Genomic DNA, 17,280 nt, shown 5'->3' with positions numbered 1-17,280 from the left:
TCAAAGATATTTTTAACCCATAAAAATGGAATATTTCTCAATTAATTTAGGGTTTTTCCCCCATGTTTGGTGTTTTTCAGTATGGAGGTCCTACACACTTTCATTAGATTTATTCCTTATGCGACTGTCTTTTAAATTTCACTTTCTACGTGGTTGAGGGTAATACGTTGAAATACATTAAACATACTGAATTATACACTAATCTTGTTTCCACCCATCTTGCTAAATTCTCTTATTTACGGTATACGGATTTTTATTTCCATGTATACAATCATGAGATCTGTAAGGACATCCAGTACAAACTGGAACAGAAGTGGTGACAGTAAATATTCTTACAGGTTTATTACAGAGTCCCTTTGGCAGACTTAGTTCTCTTTTATTCCCAGTTTGCCGAGAGTTTTTATTATCAATAGTGTTAAATTCTGTCAAATGCTTTTTTGGGCCCCTACGATGTCATATGATTTTTTTGCCTTTATTCTGTTAATGTAGTATAAATTACATTGATTTTGTGAATATTAAACCAATCAGCCTTTAATTTCTGGAATAAACTCCACAAGGTCGTATTAACTTTTTCATATATTGCTAGATCGGATGTGCTAATATTTTATTTAGGGTTTTTGTGTCTATGTTCATGGGAGATACTGGCCAATATGTCTTCTTTTAACATCCTTGTTGGTTTTTAGATGAAGGTCATGCTGGCCTTATAAAACGAAAGCATTTATATAAGATTGGCAGTACAGGCATTATTTTTCTAAGTATGTGGAAGAATTACCAGGGAAGACATCTGAGTCTGGAGTTTCTTTTGTCAGAAAGTTTTAATCATAGATTCAATTTCTTTGGTAGATTTTCAGATTTTCTATCTCCTCGTGTTGTTTTTGGAATTTGGCACACTTGTCAAAAATTATCTGACTGAATATGTGAGGGTTTATTTCAAAGCTCTCTCCATCCTATCCCATGGGTCTATGTCTGCCTTTACGCCTATACCACGTTATTTTGATTGCTGTAGGTTTGTAGTAAATTTTGAAATCAGGGAGTGAGTGCTCCAGTTTTGTTCTTTCTCAGGACTATTTTGGCTATTAGGGGTCCTTTGAGATTCCATATGAACTTTGGAATGGGTTTTTCTGTCTACCGAAAAAAAAATGCCATTGAGATTTTGACAGGGGCTGTACTGGATTTGTAGATTGCCTGGGTAACGTTGACATTTTAACAATATTGTCTTCCAATCTGCGAACATGGGATGTTCACATTCATTTATGTCTTTAATTTCTTTCAGCCATGTTTTGTAATTTTCATTGTATAATTCACCTCTATGGTTAATTCCTAAGTACTTTGTTCTTTTTGGTGTTTTTATAAATAAAATCGTTTCTGTAATTTCCTTTTCAGATTGTTCAGTTTGTGTACAGAAATGCAACTGATTTTTGTGTGTTGACTTTGTATCCTGTTACTGTGCTGGATCCGTGAGCTCTGAAGGTTTCTGTGCATATGCAGTCCATAGTATTTTCCACGTATGAGACCATACGATATGAGAACAGAGATAATTTTACTTCTCCCTTTCCAGTTAGGATGCCCTCTGCATCTCTCTCTGGCTAGACTGTTCAATACTGTGCTGAGTAGGAGTGATAAAAGCAGGCTTCGCCTTGTTCTGATCTTAGAGAGAAAGCTTCAGTCTTTCATTACTGAATATTATGTCTGCTGTGGGTTTTCCACATTTGAAAAATTATTTTAAGGTAGTTTCCTTCTCTTTCTATTTTGTTGAGTGTTTACATCATGAAAAGGGTTCTCTATATATTCTGCATGTTTTCTCCCAGTCTGTAGATTGCCTTTTCCTTTCGTTGTGGGTTTCGTTTGCTGTACAGAAGCTTAAGTCTGTTGTAGTTGTGCTTGTTTATTTTTGCATTTGTTGCCTTTGATTCTGGCGTCAAACCCAAACATCATCGCCAAGACTCATGTCGAGGAGCGTATGCCTTATGTTTTCTTCAAAGGGTTTTTTTTTTGTTTTCTTCAAGTTTCAGACATTTATTAACCAGTGTAAACCCCATCATAATACACCAACACGATTTCGTGCATTTGGAGGGCAGATAGTTCCCGGTTAAGTGGAGAATAGTGTGGATGGCTTCTGGAAGACCTTCAGACTAAGCAGCTTTCTAGTGGAACATTTCATTTAGGAGTCTGACCTCTCTTCAGTTTGCTGTAACCGACATTCACTGAGTAGAATCTGTATCGCTCATTGGGACCCAGTTTATTCCAGGGTTCTGGGTTATTCTTTCTGTCCCAAGAGACATCTGGATTGAATAATGCCAGGTGCCCCAGTACCTCCTGCCCCAGTGACGATGAAGAGGGGGGTCGAGCATGGATGCTTCTGGGCCTGACCGAGGATCTATCTGGCGGGGCATGGTTACCGCCGAGGACTGGGGCCCAGAAGCAGAGAAAAAAACTGTTAAGGTCCGGGACCGGGCAGTCTCTGCACAGATGATGAGAGGATCTCCGCCTTCTAAAGGTTTTATGTTCAAGTCTTTAACCCACTTTGAGCTGATTTTTGTGTATGGTGAAAGACAGTGGTCCAGTTTTCCAATTTATGGAAGAGATTCTCCATCCCCTATTATGTATTCTTTGTTCTTCAGTGGTAAATTAATTATTTCTAGGTTTATTTCTGGGCTCACTATTCTGTTTCATTCATCTATGTGTTTTTGTGCCAATATTACACTGTTCTGATTACCATAGCTTTGTAATAGTTTCAAATCAGGACGTGTGACGCCCTCTAGCTTTGTCTTTCTTTCTCAAGATTGCTTTGGCTGTTGTCTTTTGTAGTTCCATACAAATTTTAGGATTGTTTTTTTCTACTTTTATGAAAAATGCCATTGAAATTTTGATTTTTATTGCACTGAATTTATAGACTGCTTTATTTAGTATGGACATTTTAACAGTAGTGGTTCTTCCAGTCCGTGAGCATGGACTGCCTTTTCATTTATCGTGGCTTCTTTAATTTCTTTCATCAACGTCTTGTAGTTTTCGGTGCTCAGGTGCTTCCTCTCTTTGGTTAAAGTGATTCCTAAGTATTTTGTTCTTTTTGCTGCTATTGCAAATAGGACTGTTTTCTTCATTTCGCTGATCGTTCAATACTAGTGTGTAGAAATGCAACTGATTTTTGTATTTTGAGTTTGTATCTTACAACTTCGCTGAATTTATTAGTTTTAAGTTTTTTAGTGGAGTCTTTAGAGTCTTCTCTATATAATATCACGCCATCTGCAAAGAGTTTTACTTCTTCCTTTCAAATTTTGATGCCTTTTCTATCTTTTTCTTGCCTAACTGCTCTGGCTCGGGCTTCCGGTACTAAGGTAAATAAAGGTGGCCAGAGTGAGCACCGATATGTTGTTCCTGATCTTAAAGGACAAGTTTTCAATCTTTCACCTTTGAGCATGACGTCAGCTGTGGCTTCTCACATATGGTCTTTACTATGTTGAGGTCCATGTCCTGATATATACTTTGCTGAAAATTTTAACCTGAATGTTGATTCCATTTTCTGCCTTTTGATTGGAGACTGATCCACATACCTTTGATTACGGAGGAGGGAACGCCTTCTGTCACTGTGCTATTAGTTTTCTATGTGCCTTACAGGTTTCTTGTTCTTCACTGCCTGCATTCCTGTCTTCTATAGTAAACAGTTGATTTTTTTATAGTGAAATGTTTAAACTCCTTAATTTCCTTTTGTGTACGTCTACAGCTATTGTCTTTGTGGCTACCACAGGGATTACATTTAACATCTTAAAGCTGTTACACTGTAATTTTAATTTATAGCAGCTTAACTTTAGTAACATAAAAACTCTGTTCCTTTACAGCTGTCCCTACCCACCCCCCTTTAGGTGTTAATGTCGCAAAATTACATCTTTATATATTGTGTGCACAAAAATATAAACAAATAATTCTTTTAAATGCATTTGTTTCCTAAATTATGTAGAAAACAAGACTTGGAGTTACAAACCAAAGTCACTACAATACTAGCTTTTATACTAATAATTGCATCTTTTCCTTTAAATGTCTCTTAAATCATGTAAAAAACAAAAAGTATAGTTACAAATCGCTGTTACGATAACACTGGCTTTTATAACTGCCTATGTGTTTACCTTTGTTGAGATCTTTACTCTCCATTTGGCGTCAAAGTACTATCTAGTGCCTTTCATTTCACCTACAGGGCTCCGGGAGCCTTTCTTGCAGGGCAGGTTTAGTGATCACGAACTCCCTCAGCTTTTGTTTATCTGGAAGGTCTTCACTTCCTCTTCAATTCTGAAGGGCGGTTTTGCCAGATACAGGAATCTTGGCGGACGGTCTTTCTTTTAGCGATTCAGATCTACTGGCCCACTCTCTTCTGGCCTCCAAAGTTCCTGATAAGAAATCTGCAAAATTTATTATTGAAGATCTCTTACATGTGATGATGTGCTTGTGTCTCTCTGCTCTCAAGATCTGCTCTTTTTGAAAATTTCATTATAATGAGTCTTTTGGTTTGTGTCTTTTTGGACTTCATCCTAATTAGAGTGCAGTGAGCTTCTTGGATGTTTATGACCATGTCTTTCATCGAATTTGGAAAATTTTCAACCAGTATTATTTCAAATACCGTTTTTTATCTTTGTTCTCCTTCTGGGACACCCATGAAGCATACACTGGTTTTTGCCTGATGGTGTCACAGAGCTCCTTTAGGATCTGTTTTCTTTTCTTCGATCTTTTTACTTTCTGTTCCTCGGGCTTGATAATTTCTACTGTCCCAATCTTCAAGTTCACTGATTCTTTTCCCGGCTCAAATCTGCCTCTGAATCCCTCTAGTGAATTTTTCATTTCAATTTTGTACTTTCCAGCTTCATTTTTTTTTTTTAAGGCTATCTCTTCATTGATATTTCCATTTTGTTCACACATTGTTTTCATGACTTTCTCTACATCTTCCTTTAGTTCTCTGAGTGGCTCTAGGGCAGTTGTTTTATAAGTCCTTGTGTGATATATCTGCCATTAAGTCTTTTTAGGGACATATTCTGTTGAATTATTTTTTTCCTTTGAATGGGCCGTACTTTCCTGTTTCTTTGTATTCCTTGTGATTTTAATTTGAACACTGAACGTTTGAATTTAATAATGTGGTAACTCTGGAAATCAGATTGTTCCCTTCCCCAAGGCTTGCTGTTCTTTGTTACTGTTTTTGTTTCTTGTTTTTGGTTGTTGTAGGTTATCTTTGCGCCAAGGATCGGCCTGAGGTGTAAACTCAGTGTTTCCTTATGTCTTTTCTGAGCCTTTCCTTGGATATGCACAGTCATTTTGCATTTACCCCCAAACATGCAGTTGTTTCTGAATGTTCTAGTCTTTAGTGCCTGGCTCCTGGAAGGGGAAAAGTGAAAAATGAAGTAGAGGAAAAGACGACACTGGCCCTTTCAATTTCCTGTAAGTAAGTTACTTCAGCTGAAGGGAGAGGGGTTTCCAACGATGGTGGGAGGCGTGACAATGGCTGCCTGCCACTTCTGCACCTCTGTGATCGGAAACAGGAATCAATGATCAGAACAGAGATCTCTAGTATTTGGACGACAGGGTCTTTTTCACCCACCTAGCTCATGCAAGCTGTTCTAGGAATGCTTGGACAGCTGCCTGCCATTTGGCTGGGGGTGGAGGATGGGCAGCTGCTACTGCTCATACTGACGGAAACAAACTGCAGTTTACCATCTAAGCCTTCCCCTGGAAGTTGCAAGCCTTCAAAAGACTTCAGAATTCCAGAATTGTTTACCAGTCAGATTGCGCTAGTGCCACTGTCTAAGACGAGATAGATTTCTCGTGCTTCCTACTCCACCATCTTTCCAGAATTCTTTCCTATCCTGCTCTCCTTACTGAATTGTTTTTTATATGTAACTTTTTCCTTCGTGATAGCATTCTAATCTACATCACTTGTTTTTCTTCCTCGTTATGACAAATCAGTGTAATAAACACGCTGAAAGAACCGATATGAGAAGAACCGTGTAACACAGCGCCTGAGCCGCACTAAGCAGTCAATAAGTACTAAGTAGCATCATTATATCACTGTGCGCATAATCGTAGCGCTCTGGGAGTGAGCAGCTGGGGCGCAGTGAAGGAGGAGCAGCGGCTCACTCTCGGCCTGGAGGGCCGGGTGGAACCGGCAACCGCCGGAGCCGCTGTGGAAGCGACTGGCACTAGATCAGTCCCTGGACACCCTCGACGCCTTCTGCTCTGCTGGGTTCTGGCTTCCCCGTCCCCTGCTTCCTTACCATTTCTGCATTTCACAATTTGGGTCACAGCTGTGGTTGATGAATCGCGCCTCATTTCCCATGCGGTAACTGTCAATCACCATCCCGCTGTCCAGGTTCAGACAATAGTGGTCACTGTGATTATGATACTGCTCAATCATCCTGTTCCTGAAGAGGAGAGAATTGATTGAAAGCCGCTTAATCATTAAGCCGAAAGTCAACTGCAAGCCTTCCACTTTCCATTCCAAGCCGGTACCTCTGCCGTCTGCCCGAGGAGCATCACGTTGCACTGTACCTGAACTCCTGCTCGCTGACGACCTCCCCTAGGTATTCAATGATGAACTGCCCCGCTTTTAGGGGTTCTTTGGTTCTGATTCCCCAACCTTTTTCTTCAGCTCGAAATCGTTCTAGACACTGCACCCACTCATGCCTCTGTATCCTCTGGTTACAGCACTGCTCACCACAGGGGCAAGTGTTGGGGGAACACTCAGCGAAGATCATTCTAGAAAGAAAAGGAATAACTATGTTAATTAACATTATATATGCCTTCGTGACCCCATTTTATGTTTTACAAGAATTTTTTAAATGAACATATGAAATTATCTTCACGAGGTTAGACTAATTAATAAGATAATAATATATAACTTCAAATTTTAATAATGCTTAAAACTTCCAAGCCAAGTTGCAAACGCTGAATGCTTCTTGTAAATGATCAAGCTAACTGTCCACTTGGCATCCGGGTAAAACCATCACACGTGGCTCTGTGCTCGGAGTAGCTGAACTGCGGCCCACAGAGGGGCTGACAGTCAAATGGTCACACTGCACTCTTGTTGTGAAGTAGCTCATGACCATTTACGGAGTTTTTTTTTAAACTGTGGTAAAAAACCACATAATTTACCATCATAACCATGTTTAGGTGTGCAAGTCAGTATATTCACATGGTTGTTTTATAGGCATTTCATATCTCATCGCTGTGCGTGACATTTCCACGTTAGAAAAAAAGCATATGCAGTCTATACGACTAGCTGAACAATGTATCATCTCTGGTGAATAAACAAATAAAAAATTCTGAACTCAGTGATGAAAGTTGTTAGCTTACATCTTCTCACTGCTTTCCTTTGTAAATTTCTAGATCTTTACTAGGAGCCACTTTGCTTTCGTGGGTGGTTTAGAATCCCAGTAAGGCTATTTAGCACGATTAGAACAAGGGAGGGTTGAAAATATAGCGGTAGATCAAAATGTCACATTATGTTTACATGCATAACTTACAAATCTTGTAAAGAAAATGTTTAACAGTATACAATTTAAAGTTCTTTCAGAGTCATTTGATTTCTTCTTAAAAAAATATCCTTATCTCAAGGGCAAACAGCACCCAGTGTCAAATCACATACCGAGGAGTTAGCAAAGTATCCACCGGACTATATTTCAACTTCAGACAATCGGCTTAACTTGTGAAAAAGATGCCGCCTTACTGTCAAATTCGCCACCTCTATTCTTTCTTTTGCCGATTTCTTTGCTGCAAGAATCCTGGTGAACACTCCTAAACATGCCATCTTTTGGGAGGCCTTCTAGATCTCCTACGATAAAGGATTTCCCATCTCTTCAATAACAACTCCTCTCTTTTTATCAATACAGGAAGCCCTTTTCCCTGTCCATCTTCCACGGCATGTTCCTTATTCATCTCTTCTTTAGAAGGCTCATTCCTTTTCGTGGTTTCAACTGTCGCCCCTTCACAACACCTCGCCTGTATTTTCATCACACCTCACAACACACAGTACACTTTAGGTGAGTAAAAAAACTGAAATACAAACGTAATAGAGAGCTGAGGTGAAAGAGACCTCAATTTTTAAGTTTCTGCCAGAGAACCATCACTCAGCGACTGCTAAAAATCTAATTTCTAGAGGTGAAGCACTGAAACACACTCCGTTCGTTCTGACGACCAATGTAAGCCTTTTACTTCTTTATATATATAAAAAGCAGAACATACTTCTATCCATTGTGCCTGAAAATCAAAACTGTAAATGTACCAAAAACTGAAAGCAGACGCTGCAAACTAAGATATAAAGTCTCTGATGTAGCAGTATAAATTTCCAGTACTGTTAGCCAGATAATGCCCTTGGAAACAAGAGCATCTGCCCCTCTGCATGTTAAGTCTAGACTGGAAAGCTCCTTCTTCCACGTGGCGAGACTGAAGGGTGAACCGCCATGGGGAGTGTGCGGATGTCACCGACTGGACGCGCCCGGCAGTCACACCGTTCCCTGTGCGCTGCGAGTTTCTATGAATATTCCCACTATGAATCGTACCAGGTCAGGAAGGAGTAAACCTGAGAGAGGAGAGAATCATCCCTGTGTTTTGGGGCCAAGAATCTGAAGACCTAGGACTCTTCTGGAGCAGAAGGTAAAAATGTGGGCTCGCTGGTGGGCGGGTGGGAGGGAACTGCAGAGACCGGTGGGCGGGGCGGTGGGCGGGGCCCTGCCTTGCAGGGCAGGCCTGTGAACTCTGGAGCAGTCCAGGCTGGGGGCGGCCTCTGTGGAGAGCTGACAAAATGGGCTCCGCATATGCTGTGAGCAAATGGGCACCGGGTCACAGGACTTTGCTTGTGGAAGTGCGGAATGTTCTGGAGCAGCAATGGGTTCGCGGTGGACAATGGACGGAAGCGAGGACCCACTGGGGAAGACCTGCAGAACTTATAAACGGTACTGGTGAGCCCTAGAAACGGTCTGGAAAAGAGATCGTGTTTTTAAAGTATTTATTTGAAGTGACTATAAAAACCCATTACTCGTTTTAAAAAAGGGTCCCAAATCAAGTGTTCCTCGGGCTGTGTGCCGCTGAGTGCACTTCCACAGAGGGGTCCTGCGCAGAAGTGGGGGTGGGTCCCGCGGATCCTCTAACCTCTCAGCCCCAAACAGGTACAGAGCCTTGATACAAAAACAGGAAAGACAGGGCTGCTCCGGCTGTTAGGAAGTTCCACTTAACTGAACTCCTGTGCGGGCCACTTGTAAACACGTAAGGGAGCATCCACTGAACACGTTTTAATTTTTCGTAGGCATTTACCACATTGTTCATTGGATGCGTGACCCGGTAGTGATCATATCCTCGTGATATGAAGCTGTCAGCATTGTATCCGAGTATTTGTTTTTTCTCATTTGTTTTTCTTTTTTCTTTTTTTTTTGAGAAAGGCAACACTATGGAAAGGGTAAATGTGATCTCCATACCAACGAAATGATACAAGACAACCGATGCAATTATGTAAAGGTAAATACCCAAATTTCAATTTTTAAGTGATTAAAAGACTACTTATACAGTAACCAGGGTGGGACAGTGGAAAAAAAACATGGCTTTTGAATCCAACCAATGTTCAAGCTGTCGCGTCACTAAGTGGCGTGTGATATGGAGCAATTTACTATCCAAATTCCAGGTTCCTCTCGCCTGCCTCAGGGGACAACTGAGAGGAGAGGACGAGGCGATGAGGCGGCAGCTACGCTGCGTCATCCCGCAGGTGATAAGGTATAAAAAACAGAGCACGCGAGCATCTAGGGAAACGGACACGTAAACAACCTCGAGATCACAAACTTCCAAAGACTTCCAAAAATTAAGCCAAAGAAATACTTAAGTACTGAAAATCAAGTTCGACGTGAATACCTAGAGGCAGCGAAACTATGGGGAAATACATTCGGATGCTGCTGGTGATACCAAAAGTCACTCGGTGTTCTGAGCACGGGTGCACAACATACATGCAGTGAGACGCACGGAAGTGTTCGGTCCGTGCAGGTGATTCTGAGCATGCGCCCTAAGCGTTAAAAGGACCCACACGGAGCTCCAGGCACTGCCGTTTTCATAGCAAAACACTGGCGAGAACGGCAACGCGGAGCTGCAGGAGGAAGGCGGCTACGGCACGTCGACCGCACGGGAGACGCCGCGCCCCTAAAAACGACGAGCCGACACGTCGAGGTGTGTAAAACACCTGTGAGTAAACGACGTCGTGCGCAAAACGCAGACTACCTGTGCCACCAGCCATTACTACTAGTAAAACGTATACGTATAACGACACGGTATAAATTTACGGTGACACAGATGAGACAGAATTTCCCACTGGCTGCCCAAGCAGGAGCTACGGAAACACTGGCTCCCTCGGCCACCAGGGCGGCTTACGAGACGAGGGACGCGGTTGTCTTTGGCCAGGAAAACTACACGGAGCAGGAAGTACTGGTGTGCGTTTCACTGGTTCTTTTTTGCTGTAAATTTGCTAAATGTCACTAAAACCAACAAGCTACCTCCACTCCTTTGTCTCTATCAGACGCTTCCATTTTGAAATCTCACTGCCATTTTTGAATCAATGCGCCCAAATGAAAACCATACCCTTTATCTGCACACCAGACAGAGTCTACCTTCCTCCTGACAGCCCGCACCCCCCTCGCTGGCATCACGGACTCTGTCGTCACGGTGGCACCTGCTATTTGCTGATGGCTTAACCCAGTCCCCTGCCCCCGGCAATATACCAGGCCCCCCTCTTCTCGCTCACTGCCATCATCCGGCTTTACTCCCTCATTATGGCTACTGTATACTAAAATCCAGGATGTTTTCTAGAACCGTGCTTAATTCTTTCTGAACACTGTCTCATATAACCCTCGCAGCCCGCAGCCCCAGCCCCCTCCCCACAAAAAAAGGCATCACTTTTGGTAGAGAGGAGAAGTAACAACTTTCTTCAGGTCTCAGAAATGATCAAAGGACTTCGCCTGGGCGCATAAGACTAAGTCTCTCTCTTTTTCTGTCACTCTATCACCCCGCGTCTGGTCTCAACGGTTGTCTCTGCTCCCCGCCCCAATTCAGAGCGGAAGCCCCGCTCCCGTGAGCTGTTCCTTAGCCTGCGGGAGGTAAACGGGTTTATATGGAGTCGGAGGGCGGGAGCCTCATGATGGCATCAGTGCCTGCTAAGAAGACGGGGAGGGAGGCGGCCTCCTTACTCTCGCGCCACGAGCACGCGCCGGGGAAGGGCCACACAGAGAGAGGGAGGCCGTCTATGAGCCAGGACGTGGGTCCTCACTAGACCCTGAATCTAGACTTTGGATTACATCTTGACTTTGGATTACGGCCTCCTGAACCGAGAGAAATAAATTTCTGCTGTTTCAGCAGCTCAAGTCCATGGTATTTCGTTATAGCGGCCCGAGCCAGCTGAAATGGCCCGTCGTTATGTTTTCTACATTCCTGTGCAACTTCCTGAGGAAATCAGAGCCTACTTAGCGCTTCCCTCCAAATGAAGTGTCCCGTGTGCCTGAAAGCCGACGCTCGCGAGGGTCAGCCGAGCACGGTACCTGTTGAGGCAGTCGTCCACACAGCCCTTCCTGGCGGCGTCGTCAGGCTTCTTACAGTTGCACGTGGGGGCCTCGTAACCAGAAAGCGGCTTGACGTCGACGTAGACATCTTGAGAGAAGACAGCGGAGAATAAGTTGTGAACACACAGGATAATTTTTTAAGTGCCAGGCTAAGACCACTGAAAGTATGGAAGCAGAAAAAATAGCTCCCCGGTTACTCACTTGAACGGATTTTTTTATATAGTGGGACATCTGGCTTTTTGTATAGCTAGAAGAAAAAAAAAAAAAGAAACATCTTGATATAGCATTTAACTTCAAATGCCAGACAGCAGCATTAATCACTAAAAATACAGGAAATCATCCACGTGTTCTGCCCACATGGAAATGTCTACAGGACTTTCTGGGCCGGATACGTGTGAGGGAAATTCTTGGCGTGATCGCTTTTTACCCTGAAATAAAAAAGGTGACTTCCCAGATCAGGGGAGAAAGAGAACTAGGTTCAACAAGAGAAATATAAATATAAAATAGTCTAAAGATGCAGTTTGAATGCTGTGTTTCTCCAGCATGTTGGTGAATACGCAAATGCAAGTCACAGTGCAGACGGAAGCCATTCATCGGGATAAATGCTCAGTCTATCTGCCGCTAGGAACAAGGGGGAAAACTTGCCTGGGGCTTGTTTAGATGGCCCAGGTAGGTACATGAAATTAAAAAGACGAGTGCCCTGGCTTTATCAGGGTGGGTACTGTCGGAAAACACACATCTCACGTTTTAATTAAGGCAATTAATTTAGTGAATGAAGAAGATAGGGCAGGCAGGAAAATGGAGCTATCACATTGTAATCAAGAATGCACGAGGTAAAAAAAAAAAAGAATATATTAGAAGAGAGGCAGCCAGCGGGCCAGCGTTTTACCACAGAAGACGGTACCGAGACCCAGCGCCCTGGCCTGAGTTAGAGCGTCTGGATCTGTAAGGAGAATCCCACCGCCGCGCCTCAGCGAGTGCTGTCGAAGCGCACGGCCTCCCTCCCTGTCGGAGCTCTGGGACCAAGGCCTCAGACGGACCGCGATCCTGTCACCAGAGCAGACAATGCGGAGGGAAACGGCCATCCTTCTGGCTTTCCCAAATTAAACTCGGGTGGAATTTTGGCAAAACTCGGGAGCTTGTTCGCCTCATTTGCATGACTAGTTTTATTTCCCAATGGTTATTCTCAGTATCGGGTTTGGGGACTATAGCTTAATATATAAATTACTAGGGGAAACTCTTCAATTAGGGAAGCGAGAGAAAAATAGTACCTTTCTATTTTTAGTTGCCAATATATTTAAAGATCTTTTAAAAGTACAAGAGTGTTAAACATTTTCCCTGTTTCCTTTAGTAGAAAATTTTCTTTTGTATGTGAAAAATAAATTCCAAACTCATGGGAAGGAGCCAACAAAAATAAAGCCTGAAATTTCTTAGTGCTGCTGGCAGTACATCTAAATTCTCCGGAGACCTGCATCAAACAGGATTCTTATAGAACAGACTCTTTGCTACCAAAATAAAAGCCCAGAATAATAACAGAAGGCTGCCTAAGGAAGGAGGAACTTACTGCTATTTTGAAGTATGAGTAAAGGCAAATAGGTCACATTAAATATGGATGCAAATTCATTTTTTTAGTCTCTAACCTTCACAGGGACACTTCTCCACACCTCCTCAAATGAGAGCATAACGAGGAGGCAGAGAGAAAAAGCCTGGCTCCCCCGCACCCCAGCTGAAGAGTACAACCTGGTCAGGTGCCTCGCTGTACCTGATTGTGCTTCCACTGCCAGAGGATGTCGTAGGGGAGCTGGAAGTCGATTCTCTTTTGCCTCAGATACTTCCCTGCAACCAGAAACACCATCGGTTTCAGTTATCACTCACACAAAGGGCCTCGGAGCCACAAGAGCTAATATGCACTGACTAGAAAGATAAAGATTTAATTTTATAGATTTTTCCCATCACCAATGTTTAATTTTAGCTACTCTTTCCTATTGTGTAGTACACACTAAGGACACACACACACTCACTCACACACACACACACACACACACACACACACACAGAGGACTTGGAGGTAGACGATCTCTACGAAAACAGTCCACTGACAACCATGCAGCTAGGCAATGAGCAAACCAAAACAGCGTGAGAGGACACTCAATAAAGAGAAAGATCCTGACGGCTTTGCCTCTTGCCTTTTTAAGACGGGATATTAAAATCTGACAGAAACTTGGCTTTTTTTTGAAAAACAAGGGGACTGACTTCAAAAAAAGTTTAGCTTGTTTGTACATAGTCTGAGTACCGGATTACAATATCACTCATGGTAAGAATTACTTCCCCTTTGTCATTCTGTATACATGGTCCCCATACTCCCCACCGAAAAGCCATCGTGGGAGTTCTGAGAGAAAGTGGCAGTTTCTGAGTGAAACGTGCATCATCAAGGGGTTATAAACGACGATCGAAGACACTAAAAAGAATCTGTTTAAAGTTCACTTAACAAAACACTAGTAGAACTCAAGGTCTGACCTTGTCGGCCTGAGGAAAGGGAGGTGAGACCCAGGAAGACAGGGGAACTCTGATTTTTGCCCCGCTGGAAGAATGTCAGCTCCAGGAGGCAAGGGGCTTTTTGTTTACGGGTGTTTTGCAAGCATCTCGAGAACCGTGTGATCGAAGAGTAAGCACTGAGTAAGCATTTTCTGAACCGACGAGTGGATGGAAGCACTTATTCCATGGCACGAGCTTGGCGATGCTCCACCGAGTGCTCCCTCTTCACCCCATTAAGCAATAGCATCACCTTTGCTCACCTCTTGAATTCTGCTCTTCTCAAGCACAATATTTTTCTTCATTTTTTTTTGATTGGTTCACTAATTATTTTCCCTTGGTTTTACTGAGATATAATTGACACACCTCACTGTATAAGCTTAGGGCGTACAGCGTAATGGTTTGACTTGCAAGTATTGCGTAATGATGACTGCTAGAAGTTTAGTTTGCATCCGTCATCGCTCATAGATACAATAAAAAGGAGAAGCAAAAAAAAGAAAAAACATCTTTTATTTCCCTGAGATGAGAACCCTGGGGACTTACTCTTGAGCAGTTCTGATTTTATCACGCGGAGTGTTAGCCAGCCAGGCCGTGGACACCGCCCCACGTACCCATGACCCTGAACTGGAAGTTAACTTCTGACCACCTTTCTCCTATTCCCCCAACCCCAACCACAGGCTCTGGAAACCGCGAGTCTGATCTCTTTTTCTGAGTTTGGTTTCTTTCTTTTGGATCCCACATACATGTGAGATCACACGATGTTTGTCTTCCTGTCTGAGTCATTTCACTTAGCAAAGTGCCCTCAAGGTCCTTCCATGTTGTTGCAAATAGTAGGATTTCCTCCTTTTTCTTTTAAATGGCTGATTAATATTCCACTGTATACAGACATTACAAATTCTTTATCCATTCATTCCTTGATGGACATTGAGGTTACTTCCATGTCTTGTCTTGGCTGCTATGAACATGGAGCATAGGTATCTTTTGAGTTAGAGTTTTTGGTTCCTTTGGATATAATCCCCGAAGTGGAACTGATGAATCATATGGCAGTTCTATGTTTAATTTTTTGAGGACCCGCCACACTGTTTTCCATAATGGCTGTACCGGGATAATTTCTTAAACACGACCAGCTCCTTCCTGCCTTTACATTCTCATGTGTCATTCCTCTCTGCTAAAATCGAATTCTCTATGCCGAACTGTGCCCTTTGCCTTGTCCTAAACCTTATCTGAGATTTTAATATAGCTATTGTAAACAACTGCATCCAACCCTGATCGCTAGACCCGCTCGCTCCGATATGGCAGTTAATGTAATTAAAACTGTCAACCTCTTCCTCTGGTGTTTATACATTTTGTGTAAATTCTTTATCGCGTCATAAAGACATCCTCCCATTCATCACACGTGTGCTAAGGAAGCAATATTCAGAATGTATAAAGACACCTAAAGCTCAAGAACCAGAACACGAATGATTGAAAAATGGACAAGGACTTGAAGAGACTTGAACAGATTTCACTAAAGATATACAAATGGCCAATAATACGCAAAGAGATGCTCAACATCGCTAATTATTAGGGAACTGCAAATCAAAACCAGAATGAGTTTCACACCTGTTAGGATGGCTACTATGAAAAAACAGAAAATGACAAGTATCATCAAGGATGTGGAGAAACTGAACCCTTAAGAACTGTCGGTGGGGATGTAAAATGGTGCAGCCACTGTGGAAAACAGTATGGCAGCTCCCAAAAAATGAAATGTAGACTTACCGTGTGATCCAGCAATTCCACTTCTGGGCATAGACATAAAAAAATTGAAAGCGGGGTCCTCAACAGAGAATTGTAAACCAAGGTTCATAGCAGCATTATTCACAACTGCAAAAAGGTGGAAACAACACAAATGTCCATCGACAGATGAATGAATAAACAAAACGTGGCGCGCGCGCGTGTGTGTGTGTGCGCACACACACACACAAATACTATCCAACATTAAAAAGGAATGAAATTCTTATACATGCAACGACAGGGAGAACCTTAAAGACACTGTGCTAAGTGAAGTAAGGCAGACACGAAAGGACAAATATTGCGAGATTACACTACATGAGGTATTTAAAATAGTAAAATTCACACAGATAGAAGAACAGTGGCTGCCGGGGGCTGGGGAGGGATCATGGGGGAACTATTATTCAGTGGGTACAGAGCTTCAGCTTGGGAAGATGAAGTTTTGGAGATGAGTAAAGGGGACGGCTGCACAACAACGTAAATGTCAATGCCACTGAATCTTACACTTCAAAATGGTCACAATTCAAATGTTAAGTTACATACATTTTACCGAAAGTTAAAAAAGTTGATAACGTAATATACTAAAGCCACTGTACACTTTAAATTGTAGGATATGTGAATTATGCCTCAATAATTTCTTAAAAACATATGTCAATGTTAAAATGTTTTGCTTTATCCATTAAAAAATTACCTAGAAGACGCAAAGGGAGAAAGACTATTGTATATGTCCATATTTTTGCTCCCTGTACTTTTCCCCACCTTCCTGATGTCCTAAGGCTCCTTACTGCTTTTCGGTTTAGAGAACTTCCCCGACCCGCAGGGTGAGTCTGCTGGAGGCAAACTTAGTTATTCTTCGTCTTCAGATGCTTTGATTCTCTATTAATTCCCGAAGGATATTTTCGCTGGGTATAGGATTCTGCTTCGACAGTTCTTCTCTCAGTATTTGAAAAATGTGCCGCTTCCATGGATTCAGATGAAAAATTTACTGTCGTTTGAATTTACCCCTGTAGGAAAGGAGTCATTTCTCTCATTGTTTTAAAACTGTTTTGTCCCTAGTATGCGGCGGTTCGATTATAAAGTGTGCTGGGACGGATTTCCGTGCGTATACTCCGTCTGGGCTCACTCATCTTCTCGAATTAGTAGGTTTACGTCTTCTCCCAAATCTGGGAGGTTCTCAGCCATCCATCTCCATCTCCTCTTCTTCCTTCGGAACACTGAGGATACGATTTTAGCTCTTTTGTTACGGCCTCACGGCCTCTGATTTTTTTTTTTTTTATATCTATTTTCTCTTTTGTTCAGATTGAGTAACATTTCAGCACCTAGTCACCGATTCCTCCTGTTTCCCCTTCATTCTGTCAATTCTATTCCTGAGCTTATTCTTTCAGTTACTGCATCTTTCAATTCTAAAATTTCT

General features: G+C 42.4%; 1 protein-coding gene across 1 annotated transcript in view; it reads right to left on the bottom strand.

Moving 5' to 3' along the window:
• ASH1L (ASH1 like histone lysine methyltransferase) overlaps nt 1-17,280 on the bottom strand; it is a 106,031-nt gene that overhangs the window by 20,885 nt on the left and 67,866 nt on the right. The window contains 5 exon segments of the mRNA XM_023534302.1: nt 6,252-6,398; nt 6,526-6,732; nt 11,544-11,652; nt 11,766-11,811; nt 13,327-13,400. Coding sequence (XP_023390070.1) covers nt 6,252-6,398; nt 6,526-6,732; nt 11,544-11,652; nt 11,766-11,811; nt 13,327-13,400 — 583 coding nt within the window.

Source organism: Pteropus vampyrus, unplaced genomic scaffold (assembly GCF_000151845.1).
Source record: "Pteropus vampyrus isolate Shadow unplaced genomic scaffold, Pvam_2.0 Scaffold124, whole genome shotgun sequence".
NCBI lineage: Eukaryota > Metazoa > Chordata > Mammalia > Chiroptera > Pteropodidae > Pteropus > Pteropus vampyrus.
The sequence above is the reverse complement of the archived record's forward strand: the minus strand, read 5'-3'. Positions and strand labels throughout refer to the sequence as shown.